Source organism: Cyprinodon tularosa, unplaced genomic scaffold (assembly GCF_016077235.1).
Source record: "Cyprinodon tularosa strain WSP-4 unplaced genomic scaffold, ASM1607723v1 ctg146, whole genome shotgun sequence".
In the NCBI taxonomy this organism is placed as follows: domain Eukaryota; kingdom Metazoa; phylum Chordata; class Actinopteri; order Cyprinodontiformes; family Cyprinodontidae; genus Cyprinodon; species Cyprinodon tularosa.
Window position 1 is genome coordinate 983,914 of NW_024038287.1, and position 16,917 is coordinate 1,000,830.

Below are 16,917 nucleotides of genomic sequence, written 5' to 3' on the forward strand. Positions count from 1 at the left end.
TGGCTTTAGATGAGTTGAGTTCATCCTTTTGCAGGAGATCTTTATCCTTACATCATGCTAATATCATGCCAAGCTGGTTCGTGCATGTACCTGCAACAGCTACCCCCGTGCATTTGCATTTGGTTATGTCCACCATCTTTAAACTCACTAAGTATGAAGAATGTTTAGCAATTCTGCAGAATGTAAATAACTTCTGCACCACATCCTCTGTCTCCCTTCTGTCTTTTGCCTCTTCTTCTTCCACACTATCTACATCACTAATTTCCCTTTCCCTTACATTTTACTCCCCGCATTGTTTCTGCTATCGACAAAACCTCTTTCCCATTTTTCTCCAATCCTTTCTTCACGTTTCTTATTTCTCTCTGCTACCTGGACTGCATGCCACAAAAGGAGGACAAAGTGGTTAGCATCTCTTTTGTGTTCTCTATGTGCCACAAATATGATGTGTATGTCCTATAAGGCTTAAAAAAGTACACTGGCTGCTTTCAAACCTGGAGCTAAGACCTCTGTCAATGAATGCGAAACATGTGGAAATATAGATTCTTTTTTCTTATATTTTTCATGTTGCCAAATATATAATTTTCAAACTCAAAAGCAAGAAAAAAAAGGGTAAAATAATCGGGTGCAAGATGGTGAGCTATCAGTTTGGAATAAAGCCAGTGTTTGCATAAACCCACTGAAGGATTATTGAATCTACTGAGCAGAAGGAATCTGCTACCTTTCAGACAGTTTATGTCTCTCAGCATTTAACATACGTTCCTGGGTTGGAGACACCTGGAGCAGATGTGTTTTTGAACCTTCATGACTAACCCTGTGTCCATTGTTTGTCTCCTCCCCTTGCAAAGTGTCTCATAGTGAAGGACAGGGTAAGACATTTTGGTAAAAGAATTCTCTGCATGGGTCACTTCTATTCTTCCCTCTCCCACCTTTCAGGTCTGTGTTCATTCACAGCTTTAGAGTTGAAATGGGCCAGGGTCAATTCTTTTGTCTCATAAGATTGAGCAAAGCTGAGAATGAATTCAGACATTAAAACGGCAGCATGAGACAAAATAAAGGCTGTTTTTTTAGAGGCGTCTGAGCCTATATCAGCAATCCCGACCCTGTCTTCCTTTGGTTGTGAGTATGGCTGTGCTGGGAGAGGAGTGGTCATAGAAATATGGTGATTGGCACGGAAGCTGGCATGAGTAGCAAAAAAGATTTTTTCTGACAAAGCTTTTACCTAAAAATTCAAGAATGCCTGTGCACGTTTTCCATGTGTTTTAAGACCAGAGCAGCCTTACCATGGGGAGACGGGATGGGCTTCAATTTATTTGTTCCCCTTTGCATTTTTTCAGAAGTTTTACTATTTGCCAAAATGAAATTTTGAGAGATATCATGCTGGTAAATCTAGTTGTGCATCAAAGGTGTTTTAGGTTAAAAAAAAATTTTGTGCTTCTGGTTTTGTGTTTTATGTGAGCATCTAAATAGTTGCTGCTATCTCCTTGTGTCTCTTGAGTTTTTGTACAACCACAAACTGGACAGACATTAAGTGATAAAAATGGCCAATAAGACATTGCTCTGTTTTGTTTTTTTATCAATACCCAGAAAATAAGGGTCTGACTTTATATAAGGTTATTAATTAATCAGCAGTAGTCTTTCAATCCTCTAGATCTAATAATTATCATAAATAAATCAGAAGACATTCTGAAAAAAAGAACATAAGGACAAATTTCAGGACATATTTGTGTCCATAGAGATAAAATAAGAGTAATGTCAAAGTAATTACTGGAGGTTGCTGTGGTCTGATTTGCTTTGAGAAAGGGGGAGGGGGAAGGGTGAAAGAGTCTCCAAGGATATTTTATCCTACATTAGTTAATCTATCAGTGACATGTCTTAACATCTGTGCAACAGCTGACCTAGAGAGAGATTCCACACTTCGTCAAACCTACGTTCTGCAAACAGACATGTATTGTTTTATTTACCTGTATATATGAAGTGTCTTTTGCAATGTTCTGGAAACAAATGGTTTGTATTTCAAATTTAAAATACCAAAATTTGAAACACAATTTCGAAAACTACCTTATAAAGAGATTGGTTGGTTTTCCTTTTTATTCAGCAACCTTAAAGAGACATTAGGGAGTTTTCTAACCGTACTGCCACTTGTGGCCAAAACAAAGAGCTAAAGCACTCTTCTGCTCATTCTCATAGCTCACACTTAAGATTATTTATTATTATTATTATTATTATTATATTTTTTCGCCTTATCCAGTGTTGCCATGGATGTCTGAGTTGAGCTGGATGCTGGAGTTCTGTCAGAACAGCATACGCTGTCAGATCAGCATAGGCTTAGTTTTTATCGAACCTAAATTAAATTGGAGTCACAATATAAACCACAGCCACTGTTTTCTATGATTTTAATCATGAAAACAAAATCGAACCAAATTTTAATTCTTGCACACACATTTTTTACTACTGAAGTAAATTATTTTAAATTAATATTGATTAATATGGTTTTAGCTGTAGAGGCTTCTTCTCTGAACATCCTGGAACCTTCAGTCATGTCTCAATGTTTCTACATCCAAGAAATAACAGTATAACAAAGCTGATTGTCTTTTTTAAAAGTTAAAATAAGGTTTTTTTTCTGGTCTGGACCCTGCTGCTAAAATTCAATGTGGGAATAATTCTCTTCTGTGCATGTGCTCGCATGTGTATTAGGGCTGGGTATTTTCAACAAAGTCTTAAATCGATTCAATTATGATTCATACAGTTCTAAATCGATTAATTTGAAAGTGGTTCAACTGTGTTTCTATGCAGCACATGAAATAAAAGCCAACATAAACTATAAATCAGTTAGAACAATAACATCCCTTTCTGTAATATTTTGAAACTGTGTATCATTGGTTTTTCAACTTAAAACCAACAATGAACATAGAATAGAGAAACAACTGCCTTACTGGTTTGTAAAAGCCCTGATCCAACATGCACATTAACATGATGCTCCATGTGACTCTTTTTATTTATTTTTTTTTTTTTACAAATTCAAGTACATGACGAAGCAAAAAAGGAGCTCTTTTTTTAACTACATTTCAAGTATCCAGTGCTAATTGTAATAGAAGGTTTAGTTTAATGATTATATCAAAACAGCATCCAGGAACTTGCTTAAATGTACATATTTCGTAAAAGTGACAATTATTAAGATTTTGTATTTATGGATATTCATCAATAATGCTTATACTATTATATAATTTATGTCAGTAGAAACTCTAAAAAATTGTATAATTAGAAAATCTACACACAAAGAGTTATAGGAATTTATACTATACAGCAAAACAGGCTTCAGCATGCATTTTATTGTGCAAAATGTGAATTTGTCAATACAAACAAAAGTAATGTTTGAAAGGTCTCATTTCTTCCAGAACATGACCCACATCCTAACCAAAGCAGGACTCTTACATACAGTATAGCATAGCCTACTACACATATCATGGAAAACAATTTTCATTTTTTAAGTGGGCCAAATCATTTGAATAAAAAGTAAACTAATGGAAATTGCTGCTGTAATCATTTATTCTTTTCATAAACTTATCCCTGGTTTATAACAGGTGTGTGGCCTCAGTGTGCATATTTGCTCATAGTGGTTCTGGGTGTACTCAGGGGGCTCATGTGTATGCTCAGACACATGAAAACATAGCGGGAACATTGCTTACAACCCCATCTGTTTGCACAAAAGCAGTGTTGGAACGCAATGGGATACAAAACCTTGTGAGCATCAGCTGTGTTGCTAAAATTATGTTTAGAAAAAGGCAATTAGGGATGGAACAGACAGACTGTTATAACACCTACAAGTTTAGGTCTATCCTGTAGGAACATTGCAAGGAAAGTCAAGGTGCCTGTGAGAAGCCTTGTTTACCAACACAAAGCATTTAGAAACTGACAGAAACTCTGACAAGAGGAGGTGTAACAAAGCCGCATCGGAACTGAAGGACAACTTTCTGAGAGTTGACAGCGTGGGTAATGGGTGACAATCGGCTTTAAGTGGAAGTGGGAACAGCTCGCTGACACGTGTCTACCGGGGTCAGACGACTCAGCGTGTGACCCATCTTAAAATCGCCTCGGCTCTGATCAGCATGCAGTGGGAACACCAAACTCGGGTTGACCCGCTAAATTACATGATGACTTTGAGCCCAGGATACGTCACAACATTGTGCCGGTCACATGTTAAATAACAAGCCCAAACAACTCTGCTTGTAATCAAGAAACATGATACAGCACCGGCAAGATAGATTTATGAGCTCCTTATGATCCGCAGAGAAGGGGAGATTCGTCCTCAGGTTTCATGCACCGTTCGAGTACGTCCATGTTGTTCTCCAAAATTTACTTCACAAATTTCCAACACACTATCAAAATCAGCAACGCTCATCCAGCTTGTTGCCAACATCAGACACTCAGTGGAGAGGGGCAGTGGCCAAGCAGCTTGCCAGTAGGAGTTAGACCCGGCTTTTCGGACAAATGGGAAAAATGGCCAAAGCTGATTGTTAGGGGGTTAACCCGGTTTTTAAATACATGGGTTTTCAGTGTGAAAGCGGCTTCTTCACACATATACTCCCTCCAACATATCTTGGGTCACCCCTGGGCCTCCTCCAGGTAGGACATGCCTGGAACACATGCAGAGGGCGTTCAAAAAATGACAAAGCCACCTCAGCTGAATCCTGTCGATTTAGATGGGAAACGGTTCTACTCATAGCCTCTCCCTAATCACTGAGCTATCTATCTCTATGGCAGCATCCAGCCACCCTGTGGAGAAAGCTCATTTCAGCCACTTGAATCCCAGATCTTATTCTTCTGGTCCTGATCCAGGTTTCATGACCATAGTTGACGTTAGGAATGTATATTGAAGGGCGAATCGAGAGCTTTGCCTTTACATGGCAAAAGGGAGCCAGCAGAAACACGTCATCTGCAAAAAGCAGGGATCAAATCCCCTGGTCCAGAGCAGAGATGACTACATTAATGAGTAGAAATTCTGAAATACATTCTGTTTAATAAACTGATGCAAACAGTTACATTTAAACTTCAATTATTTTCATGTTTTCATTTCAAAGTACAATGACGCATTAAACTGAGTGGGTTTCAATGGAAAACCAGATATACAAATTAAGGTGTAATAATATTGACTGATTGTGCAAATTTTAAGGAGGCAAATTCCTTTTTTCTTTTACACTTGTTGACTCATTGAAACTGCAAACTGTTTATGTGCAAAGATTAACTATTTCATGTGCAATTCTGCCTCAGAGTTTAGGCTCAGACTTGGAATGGGGAAAATCTATCAATTGGTGGGGAAATATCATGTCATTATTCCCTTTCAGTATGCAGTTTTAGGGGTCAATTTCACCTTCATACTGCACCTAAATTTGCCACTTATAAAATACAATAGTACCACAATGAGACAATATGATCATTGTAACTGCAAAAACTCACGGTTTTAATGCAATAAGAAAATATCAGGGAAATCCTACTATGGCAGCAGAATTTTAATAATGTTTATCAGCATTTCAAAACATTGCAGGTGTGACCAGAAAAGAATGCCATCTGAAAAAGTATAAAAATGGTTTTGAAGAAAATATTAGTGGAGAGATCCAAACATTGTTTGCTTATGTGTGTTTTAATGTTGGCTCCAGATGGCTCCCAGGGAGGGAACTAGATGCTTATGATCCATTTCCTTTGTAGACGAGCACTGCCTCCTAGTGGGGGACAGAGAAAAGCTGGTGCCAGACACATTTCTTCTAATGCCAGTGTAAAAAAAAAAAAACAATCCAAAGTTTAACATTTTGTGTAATCTTGACTGCTATTAATGGGTTATCAATGATCAGATTCCTTGCTTAGGCATTGTTAAGAATTAATATATGTCTTTGGGAAGGATTGTTTGCTTGATTACAATGTTAAAGTTTTTTTTGCTATGTTTAAATAACTTTAGGGTGGGTTGTGAGAGTAAGCATGCAATCATCTTTTAAATATAAAACATATAATGTCCCCAAAACACTAGAAACACTAGAGGGCTTTAAGTAAAGCACAACGAAATGTAGCTTTTGCTATGTCCTGCATAATTTTAGTCAAGCTAGTCAATACTTGATGACTTATCCTCTCTGCTTAAACTCTACTCCTATGTTCTCTTCTACCTCAGATGCCTCTATAAAACTCCTGCAATCCCTTTCCACTGTATGTCTTTATTTAACACCCTTCTGATGCATTTTCCTATTTCGATTTCTTTTTTCTCTTTCACACTACTGTCACAGTATTTAAAAACAGTATGCATATGAGGAACAAAAGGCTCAAATGTGAATACAGAAGTTGACATATGTTTCACATTAAGTAAAAATGTCTCAGGTAGTTTAACAATGTCTTTTAATCATTCAAGTTAGATATTCTTTAGATTGAAATAACAGGGCCATCTTTTTGACGTACAAGTGCATGGATTGATAGTGCATTGTTAAAAGACTGAACTCACACTGAATATTCAGAGTAATCAAACTTTTGGTTTATTAACTTTAATTAAGTTAAAAACGCAAAAAAATTTTTTTACATTTAACCAAATCAGTGGTTCAACACCTCTATCACTCCCTCAAAAAATAAATGAATGCATTTTTAGTGTATATTTCTAAATTTTATTTAATAAAGCACTCAAGAACTTTAAATTTCCAATCCACAACTTTTTGTGCCCTCTGATTTTGCTTGAAGAAACAAATATATTGATATTGAGCGTATTGGATATTAAAATACAATAAAATATATTTTAGTTGTATGTAGTGTGGTTCTAGACGGATCATATGTTGCTCTACAATCTCTGCCATGCTTTCTGAATGAATGCCAGGCAATAATTAGGCCCTATATAATTGGAAGAAAATCTTTTTTGTTTTTGTTAAGTTTCTTGTCTGAAACACATGGAGTTCTAACAGTCTAGCTTAGATAGTCCAAGAAATTTGTGACATTCAGAAAGACTGAAAGAATGCTGATGCCAAACAAGTGTTTCATTGTATATAACAGTGTTATCAGAATTTCTACAGCGTAAAAGTTGTAGTGAAGGATTTTCGCGAATTCTTGAAAAGACCCATCCTCTCCACTTTTTAAAAAAAAGCACATGCACAACCCTGTACCCGCTCCTGAGAGGGAACACCTATTAAACACGTGCCAGAGCATGCACGAGCCAATTTCTCCCTGTGCATGGTCTGTTTAAAAGTTACCGTTTGCATAGCTCATACGAGCTTACTTTCCAAAAGAACATTTACAATTTTTCCACTATGTCAGACTCATCACCGGTAAGTGAAAATGGTGACGAGCAAGTAGGACGGCCTTACGTAAACATATCGCCAGAAGGGTTGACAATTAGGAGGACCACTTATTTTGTTGATCCACCCGGACAATGAACATGCTCCACTATACCTTTAAGGAAGGAACAGTTAGAAGTAATCTCCATGTTGGATGAAATGTGGATTTACGGCCTCACCACATGTGCTGCTGTGTTTTCATCCGATGCCCCCCTTGGCTTCACTTCCTGCTAGCAGAATTTATCTAATGCCTTACAAAGAGAAATGGAGTGTTATGTTTTGGCAATCGTCTTTCCTCCCACGATTCACAATTTAGCATTCAGCTATAAACAATGCCTGCCGTTGTGTGTTGTGTGTTGGATACTTTGGTCCCTGTACACTCAGTGAGCAACTGCCCTCATCCCCATTGACCTGTCAGCCCCACATCACCCATCCATTCTTGCTCTTTATAGAAAGCTGAGACTTACTTCTTTAAAAGCTTGAATTAAAGCATCTCGCTGCTGAAAGAATGCATGACGGCGGCATTTAGTTAGCAGGTGTACAGATGTTAAATTGATGCATTTTTGGTGGCTTTTTCTTTCAAACCAGAGAGGTCTAAACTGTCTATTTGTACGAAAAAAAAGAACAGTCAAAGAAAAGGAACCAGTCAATTCGGTCGAGTATCAATGAATGTGTGTTTTGTAGATAAAATATAAGCAAAGGCATGTCCTGCTTAAAACTGTGAAGATAAACATGAAACCGATTTTTTTCTCCTTAATAAAAATGCAATTTAAATGAAAAAAAATGACTGTTTAAATTAATTTAATAAAATCTACCGCTAGAAAAAAGAAAACTAAATTCGATTAGTCTTGGGTTCACATCTAACAAGCATAACGTGATCAGATAGTCACATTGGAAAAAGGAGGGGAAACAAAGTGGGAAGTCGTGAATTGTGAGTGGGTATTCTCAGCTGATGATGAGCTGAATAATGGTGAGAAAATGAAAGGATTACAGGCCACTACTAATCTGCTGGCCGTCAGCTGAAGAGGAGAAAGTCAGAGGCGAAAAGAGGTGGCAGTGTGAGGCTGGCTGTCAGGCAGCCTGACAGCTGTGGGTTGCGCGAGCAGCTGATTTAGTTTTAGATTAGTCTGGACATGCGCCAACTGGGATTCTGTCAGGCCATGATGAATGTGGTTTGGCACACTGAAGGCTAAACGCTAAACTGACTGCTAAGTGCATCTCAGCGGCTGTCAAGGAGTAGCTTTTGTAGTTTTCTAAATGTCAAAGAGATGTTTTTGTTTTGTGCAGCGGTTATGTTGTGGAACACGTAGGACTTGTGTGTTCCCCACCTCTTTGGATTTATTCTCGGCAAAATAAACCTGTGGATTATCAATGCAGAGGGAGACAAATCCTGTTTTTATGCAGTCGAAGTGAGGTGATATTTAGTAGCCATGGCTGCATGTGAGTATTTGATGTTTACAGGGTTTTTTTTTTTTTAGAGGGATGATATTTCCTATAAACTATATGTGTCTTGAGGATGCAGTGCAGAAGACCTTCCTTTTTTTGTTCTGCAACATTAGGATTAAAAGCACACGCCAGACTGGTTATGATGTAATACCTCTCAAATTGTATTTTTCTACAGAGCTAAAATATTTTCTCACAAAAGCTAAAATTTTTGATTGTGTTAAGTAAAGTAAAATGATTCAAAGTAACTACAAATTTGCACTTTCACAAGGCTGTATTCGTTTAGGATTTCGCCATGCTTTTTCTAAAATGGAAAAGGGGCAAAATAACTAGCATCTACAGACAACAGAGAATCTTCATGTTTGAAGAACTTCATGCATTTTGCAGATTTTGCACTTGTGTCAGTTTAGTATGGATCTACAATAAGTTTGATGAATAAGTCGACATACATAGAGTTATACCTGAAAACAACATTTGCAGTAGAAAGTTAACTGTTTACATTGGGCAGATATACAGCTTTTCAGCTATTGTTAAGTTTGTAGTAAAATATAATTTTGTCACTCTTAAATATAATTCACTCTTTGGTGCTTTGTGTTAGTTTATTTTTAAATCAGGTTTGCATCTATAGTAAAGCTCTCTTAAACAGTGTTCTATATAGAACAGTAAAGTGAAATATTTTTCTTCACCAAATTTGCTCAAACTGTTAAAATTACTAAACCATTTTCCTCCTCTGTTCTGGGTTTTCTGTTAAAAGGAAGAGGGACATATTCAAGAGAGCTGTTTAATAACATTATCTAAATCTAAGCAGTACAAATCACGTTGCCTCTTTAGAATTAAACATGCAGAATCATATTGTGAACTTCTATCTAATTATTGATTCAGGATCTATTTATTTTTAGGTTTGGTGTTTTTTTCCTTTATTTTCATTTAAATACCAATTTACTTGTATCAGGGTGGGGATCTTCTATCCTTGAGGGCAAGTGTCCTGCAACTTTTAGATTTCTCTTCACTCCAACACACCTCAATCAACTAAATAGATGGTTAGCAGGACACTGAGGAACTTAACTACATACTGGGGGAGTAATTCAACCATTTGATGTAGGTGTATTGAACCAAGAAGACATCTAAAAGTTGCATGACACCCTTCCTCGGGTACTGGGTTGCCCAGCCCTCACTTATATATGGCATTTTTCTCATGTTGTGCTGCTAAAATTAGCTTGTAAAATATTTGTTTCCTTTCAACCTTTTCAGGTAATGTGGGTTTGCAACCTGTGCCGTAAGCAACAGGAGATTCTCACCAAATCAGGAGAATGGTTTTCGGGGTCAGGAGTGAGGCCCGGGAGCCTGGGCAACTCCCTAAACAACCCAGCCAAAGCAGGTGAGGTTCAGCGTGACAGGAAGCTCCTCCGCTCCAGATCCCAAGCTTCACCCTCTAGCAAAAACACAGGGCCGCTGGACGGGACACCGTCACCTGCTGGACTCCCCACTGCCAAGGCTGGGGACACCATGCCAGGCTCCCGCTCCCAAAGCGAACCACCAAAAGAAAAGTAAGATATACAAATTTACAAATGTACCACAGTACGGTATGCCTTTATTTCTATCCTTAGTGTCGAGCCAAGAAAATATTTTAGATAAACAAAAAGAGCACAGGGAAACAATGTTCAGTAGCATGTGTTATACAGTGGCATTGGATAATTCATCTTTTGGGATTCTTTAGGAAAATTATTTCAAAGCACTAAAACAAACCAAACTTAGATGCTAGTGTACTAACAATCACAAAATCCTTCTTCACCTCCCCCATCTACTCTACACCTCAATTCCTGTCAGACCTCCCCTTCGCATAGGATGCTATGATCTCAATTCATGGATGTCCTACAGAAAATCTCCATAGCTTTAGATGGAATTCCATATCATTGAATTCTTTAAGAGCTTCTAAAAGCTCACGCCTTATGTATTTATACATTCCCTCTGTGTAAAATGTCAATTATTTTCATTGAAAGGCATTGTAAAGCCATTTTATCATTATAAATGTTATTATCCACATGACAGATTTGATAAAACATTTCTAGCACCTTTGTATGTTTTAGCTTGTTAATGTTGTTCTTTCCCTGTAAAATTTATTTTCGGTATTACCAAGATCAAGACTAATATGATTCGAATTATTTTCATAAAATATTTACTGAGATTAAATTACCTAAGGAGTATTTTTCTTTTTACTCAGAAAACGACCAGTATCTCTCCATGAACAAAATGGAAGGGGGGTGATGGGACGGGGCAGTGGTCGCAGACCTGGCAAGCTGCAGTCTCAGTCATCCCTTGAAGAGCGTGTGAGCACTGATGACAAAGGAGAAAGACGGTTTGGAGAGGGACGTCGGCTTGAAAAGATCCATTCTCAAGACTACGAGGATGGCGGGGAGGACCTGAGACATTCAGGGGTGAACCGCAGACGTCCGGAGGACGAAGAACAAAGGGAGAGACAACTCCGCGAGGAGGAGTTTCAGAATCGTTATCGGAGCGACCCCAACCTGGCGAGATATCCAGTCAAACCCCAAAAAGAAGAACAGGAGATGCGAATGCATGCCAAGGTGTCGAAGGTACGGCACGAGCGCCGACACAGTGATCTTGCAATCAATGAGGTTGGCTTAGGACCAGGTGAAGGAGGAGGTGTAGGGGGCCATGCACCTTCAAACCGTGTTGCCAGAAGGAGTGGTGGTGGCGAAGGAGACCGCAAAGGCCTCCTTGAGAACCACAGAACCTTTCCTGGTGACAGGACCGTGGGGATGGGAGGCGGACCTCCGCCTACAGGAGGAGGAGGAGGGAAATCAGGGTCCCAGACCGGAGGACAATTGCCTAATGATCAGGGCTCAAACAATTCCCGCCCGGAGTCTGGCACAACTAGGGACAAAAGTGGGGAACACCTGCTAAGGAAAGTCTCACAGAGTTTAGACCAGTCTGACTCTTTGCGGCCACCCCCTCCCCGGTCATACCAAGGCAAGCGAGGAATCAACAAGAGGCAGATGTCCATCAGTAGCTCAGAGGAGGAGGGTGGGTCCACTCCTGAGTACACCAGTTGCGAGGACGTGGACATGGAAAGTGTCAGCGAGAAAGGTCAGTCAGACAGATGTGCTCGGTCCACTAACTCACTAATCTAAATATCTCTGAACTTGCATGCCATCTTTTCCTTTTTTTAAACTTCCATTGAACAGTCATCACTGCAAAAAATGGAAATCTAAATGAGTAATTTTTGCTTGAATTAAGCGCATTTTTTCTTAAAATGAGGAGTTAAGTGGAATACTTTGCCAATGGAACTAGACAATTTACATTTAAAATAAGAAATTTTTTTTGCTATGTCTTATTTCAAGTGCATATTAACTAATTATCTAATTTTAAGAGTAAAAATACTCATTCTATTGGCAAATCATCTTATTTATCTGCTTAAATTAAGGGTAAATACACTTAATTTAAGATATTTTTTACTTATTTCTGATGGTTTTTGCAGTGATTGTAATAGTTGTTTTCTGAGTCTGACCTTTTCTCTTCTTTATCACTATCCTCTCAACTTGTATCCCTTCGATGGCATAGAGACAATCCTCAAATCTGTCTGTCTGCTTTATTTAGAGCATTGAAACTACATTTGATCATAGTGCTTGCTGTCTTCTCACCTCCAAGTCATGGGCAAACTGACTCATGTGCATCCTGTGCTTATAGGGTAACAATCAATTGGATAATTGGTCAGTTGGCTAGTGTAATCTGATCTGCAGCAAGTGCAAAAAGCACTGATTGATTAGGCAGAAGACACATTTTTTAATCTATGACATAATCATTAGCCATAAGAAAGGTTAATATAGAGATGCACCAAAACACGATACTTTGGATTCATCTTAAATTTGATAAAACGGCAACCATGATTCAACCTAAACAATGAAAATATTAAAGAGTGTTAATGTTAAGGAAATAGTTAAAATAGACTCAGACCTAACCCATGTGATGCTTACAATGTTGCAATTTAAGTGTATGGGCTATAAAAGTAACTGAAAACCAAATAGAGATGTTTCCACCACTAAGCACAACATGAATTACTATATGCATATTCCCCATACACCTCTGTGTGCTGCAGATATATGTACTCTGCTGCTCTGAGAACAGCTCTCATTTATTTCAAGAGTCCCAATGATTTAGGCCAGCAGATTTGTGGAATTAGGTCACTGGCTCGCTGGAGCCACGTAATGCTCTGCAAACATCCAGCTGCCACAGCCAACCACGGATCTGAAATCAAGCCCGGCTGTGGCTACATGCTGCATACTCCACTCTCTGTTACTAAAATAAGACCTGCAGGAATATTTGTTCTTAAGGGCTATCAGTTGGAGTTAGCTTTGCCCAATTAGCTAATCATTCTCACCAGTCACAAATATCAGCTGTTTTAATCCAGATTATTTTAACTCAGAGGCCAGTAATGGGTAGATAATGAAGATTTGGATTACTAGGTGTTTTAAATACTCATAATCTGTTATGCAAAAGAGAAACAATTTTTTAAATGTCTATTTTGTGTTTGTGACTTTAAAACATTTTTGTAAAGATGCTCTGATCATTTATTGATTTTTTTTTTAACCGACTCAACTAAATCAGCTGTTATAATTTTTATGGTGGTGGCAGAACATGTACCAGGATATAGCATATGTCTCAATGTTAAAATGGTAGGTTTATAAAGTAAATGGTACAGTAACTAGACTGAACCTATATAGTGCTCAAATTTAAAGCAGTATCAGGTTTTGAAGGAAAAAAATGCATGGATGCAATTATTGAAACTTTTCAGGTAAACAGTTGAAAATCTTTATAGGCACTAAAACAAGCACAGTCTAAATAGATATTTCAGCCAGTGTCCTTCTTGTTTCTCAGAGCATTTTGAACTATCTTTGGTGATGAGCTCCAGGAGGAGGCTCCCTGCCATCACCCTCATCTTTTGGTTTGTCCTCTTTCTATTAAATGTGATTCCGATCTCAGGCTGGGCCTGTCTGAAATACTAATATAACTTCCAAACTGAACAAACTCGTATACACAATTAAAATATTACTTTAAACGGTCCAGGTGCAGGCATATTTAGCTTCTGCTTAAACTATAATGTCAATAATAGGCATATTTGCTTTGAGATAAATGACTGGTCAGGGAGTGGTCCAACAGCTCCTGGTCTTCAGTCAATTTTTGTTGAAACAGCCATAGACAAGGATATACCCTGCGTCATTGGGTGAGAGACGTGCCAACTGAGCGGCCATCTTAGGTCAGACCAAGCTGCCGTCAGAGACAATACATGTCAATCTAGGCAAAGCCTACCTTATGACTTCTGAGACTCCAATGAACTCTTAATCAATTTTCAGATAAATTGGCTGACTGTAAACATCAAAATTTCATGGGCTACATGGAACCAACTGATTGATATAAATTATTGTTTAATATATTACATAATTTCGATTTTGTATTAACAGTTAGAAAACTTCCAGAGCTACCTCTCAGGATGACGGACTTTTATTCTGTCTATGGTTGCAAATAAAGGGAGACCACAAACCACATCCAGTTGAATTAACTTTCATAAGTAGGATTTTAAAATTGATTATCCTCATGTTTCACAGTTACTGTTTTTTTACGGTTTTCACACAAGAGATACTGTGAACTGGAAGGGATGGAAGCAGAAAAAATTGCTTACAACACCCTGATTTCTAAAAAGTTTGAATAAGGATTTCTAAAACTATACAATATATGGCAATATATAACAACTATATATACATAATATATATATATATAACAATATCAATATATATGTATATTTAACTATCTAAATGTCTAAATAAATCTACATGTATATATATATATATATATATATATATATATATATATATACATATAAATATATATATATATGAAAAACTATATATATATATATATATATATATACATATTTAACTGCAAATATATAAATATATGTGTATATAAATATATATTTGTATATGTATAGCATGCATTTGCATGTGTATAGCAAGGGTGTAACTTTGTAATGAAAGTTGGTGGGGACACTCGGGTGGTGGTTGATGGACCTACAGCTACTTGACCCGAACGCCTTCATTAGGTTTTCATAATTCACTGATATTTATATTTATAGATAGTTAGAGAGATGCCTTTTAGTGCATTACATTATAGGGCACAAACAATAACGAATAACAGCCATGATAAATCATGCATCCCTAGAATGTACAATTTCAATTCCATCCAGAAAAATATGGATATGCTTCATTTTATCTATAGCATAGCATATTTTTTTTCTTGTAAACTTTCTGGTAAACCCTGAGATATATTTTATTGCATGTTGCATATCCCAATAAACTTGTTTCACCTTTAAATCTGCAGCTCTCCCTGCTTCTCTCTGTGCCCTGTTTAAAAAGATTTATGAACCTCTTTACTAATATGATGATGCCAGAAACAAAATTTTAAGATATGTAGAAGCTCTGCAGTCTGATTCTGTCTGTACAACAAGAAAACGTGTTAATTTTAACCTGTAACTGTGAGTTGTGGTCCTTTGAGAAGCCAAGGTTTTTTAACTACGGTAGTAAGGAAAAACACAACATTTAAGCTATGTTTTCTCAAACTTCCTGCATTTTAATATTAACTTGTAACTGAAAAAGCTCTGTATGTCTAACAAACTGATTTTTTGGTGGCAAAAAAAAACAAAACTGAAAACACTCTGAACACAGATAGCAGCACACAACCTCTGTTACCTTTGGCTAAAGTAAATGAGCGGAAAGGGGGTAAAAAGCTGAAATGATTGGTGGGGACTGTCCCCACAAGACCAAAGTTGGTGGGGATAGGTTGGGTTCTCTACCAGAGGCCTGGGAGCTTGATGATTCTGCACAGTATCTTTGCTGTTCCTAGAACTGCACTTTTCTGGACCGAGATGTCTGATGTATTTACAGGGATCCCCTGTAACCACTCCTCAACTTTGGGGGTCACTGCTCCTAGTGCCCCAATGGGCACCATGGGTAACGCTGATGCCTTGACCTTCCATGTTTTCTCCAGCTCTTCTCTGAGCCCCTAGTATTTCTCTAGTCTCTTGTGCTCCTTTTCCCTGATGCTGCAGTCACTTGTCATTGTCAACCACAATGGCTTTCCTCTACTTTTTGTCCACCACCACAATGTCCGGTTGGTTTGCCATTACCATTTGCTCCATCTATATCTGGAAGTCCCACAGGATCTTGGCGTGGTCATTCTCTACCATCTTTGGGGGTGTTTCCCACTTTGACCTTGGGGTTTCCAGCCCATACTCTGCACAGATGTTCCTGTACACTATTCCAGCCACTTGGTTATGGCACTCCATGTAAGCTTTCCCTGCTGGCATCGTACACCCTGCAGTTATGTGCTGGATTGTCTCAGGGGCTTCTTTGAACAGCCTATACCTGGAGTCTTGCCTGATGTGGTAGATCTGGGGCTTCTATGCTCTGATGCTCAGGGCCTGCTCATGTGCAGCCGTGCCTCTGTGCTGTCCTTGAGTCTGGCTTTGTCTAGCCATTGGTAGGATTTTCTGATATCCGCCACTTTGTTTATGTTTCAGTGGTACATCCCGTGTAGGGGCTTATCCTCCCATGACAGAACTTCTAGCACCTCATTTTCTGTTCCCCATTGTCTGAGACAATTAGAATTAGATAAACTACTGGGAAAACATTAGTTCCGACACACAACAGGCAGGTAATATTAGGGTGTTATTAACTCACACATCATTAATGATAATTATTCTAACAATTCCCCCTGAAAAGCTGACCTTTTCAAAGTCACCTTTTAACAAACCTTGTATGTCCGCAAACCCATTATTGTCTGTTCCTGACCTGGATATAAAATAGAAGGAAAACCTTAAGCACTGTTTCTTCATCATAGAATCATGGAATAAACAATCACAGTCCCACTAGTCATGTAGCATTGATCATGGATCAAAAGTAATCACAATCAAAACTTCAGAGAACAAATATTGTCAATCTCCCGCTCCATCTTCCCCTCATTCGGATCTAATTTGGACCTACAGTCCTGTTCTGGTTCCCTCTCTGTAGCTGACTTTTTACCCAAATACAAATGACAGACATCTCTTGATGTGTCAGGAGACAATGATAGAGAAGCAGCTGGATGGATGACTGAGGATGAA

At 38.2% G+C, this 16,917-nt stretch overlaps 1 protein-coding gene across 1 annotated transcript in view; it reads left to right on the forward strand.

The window, feature by feature from the left end:
• rims1b (regulating synaptic membrane exocytosis 1b) overlaps window positions 1-16,917 on the forward strand; it is a 96,614-nt gene that overhangs the window by 37,677 nt on the left and 42,020 nt on the right. Inside the window, exons 3-6 of the mRNA XM_038278985.1 lie at window positions 391-402; window positions 846-866; window positions 9,993-10,288; window positions 10,963-11,849. Coding sequence (XP_038134913.1) covers window positions 391-402; window positions 846-866; window positions 9,993-10,288; window positions 10,963-11,849 — 1,216 coding nt within the window. The remainder of the gene's footprint in view (window positions 1-390; window positions 403-845; window positions 867-9,992; window positions 10,289-10,962; window positions 11,850-16,917) is intronic.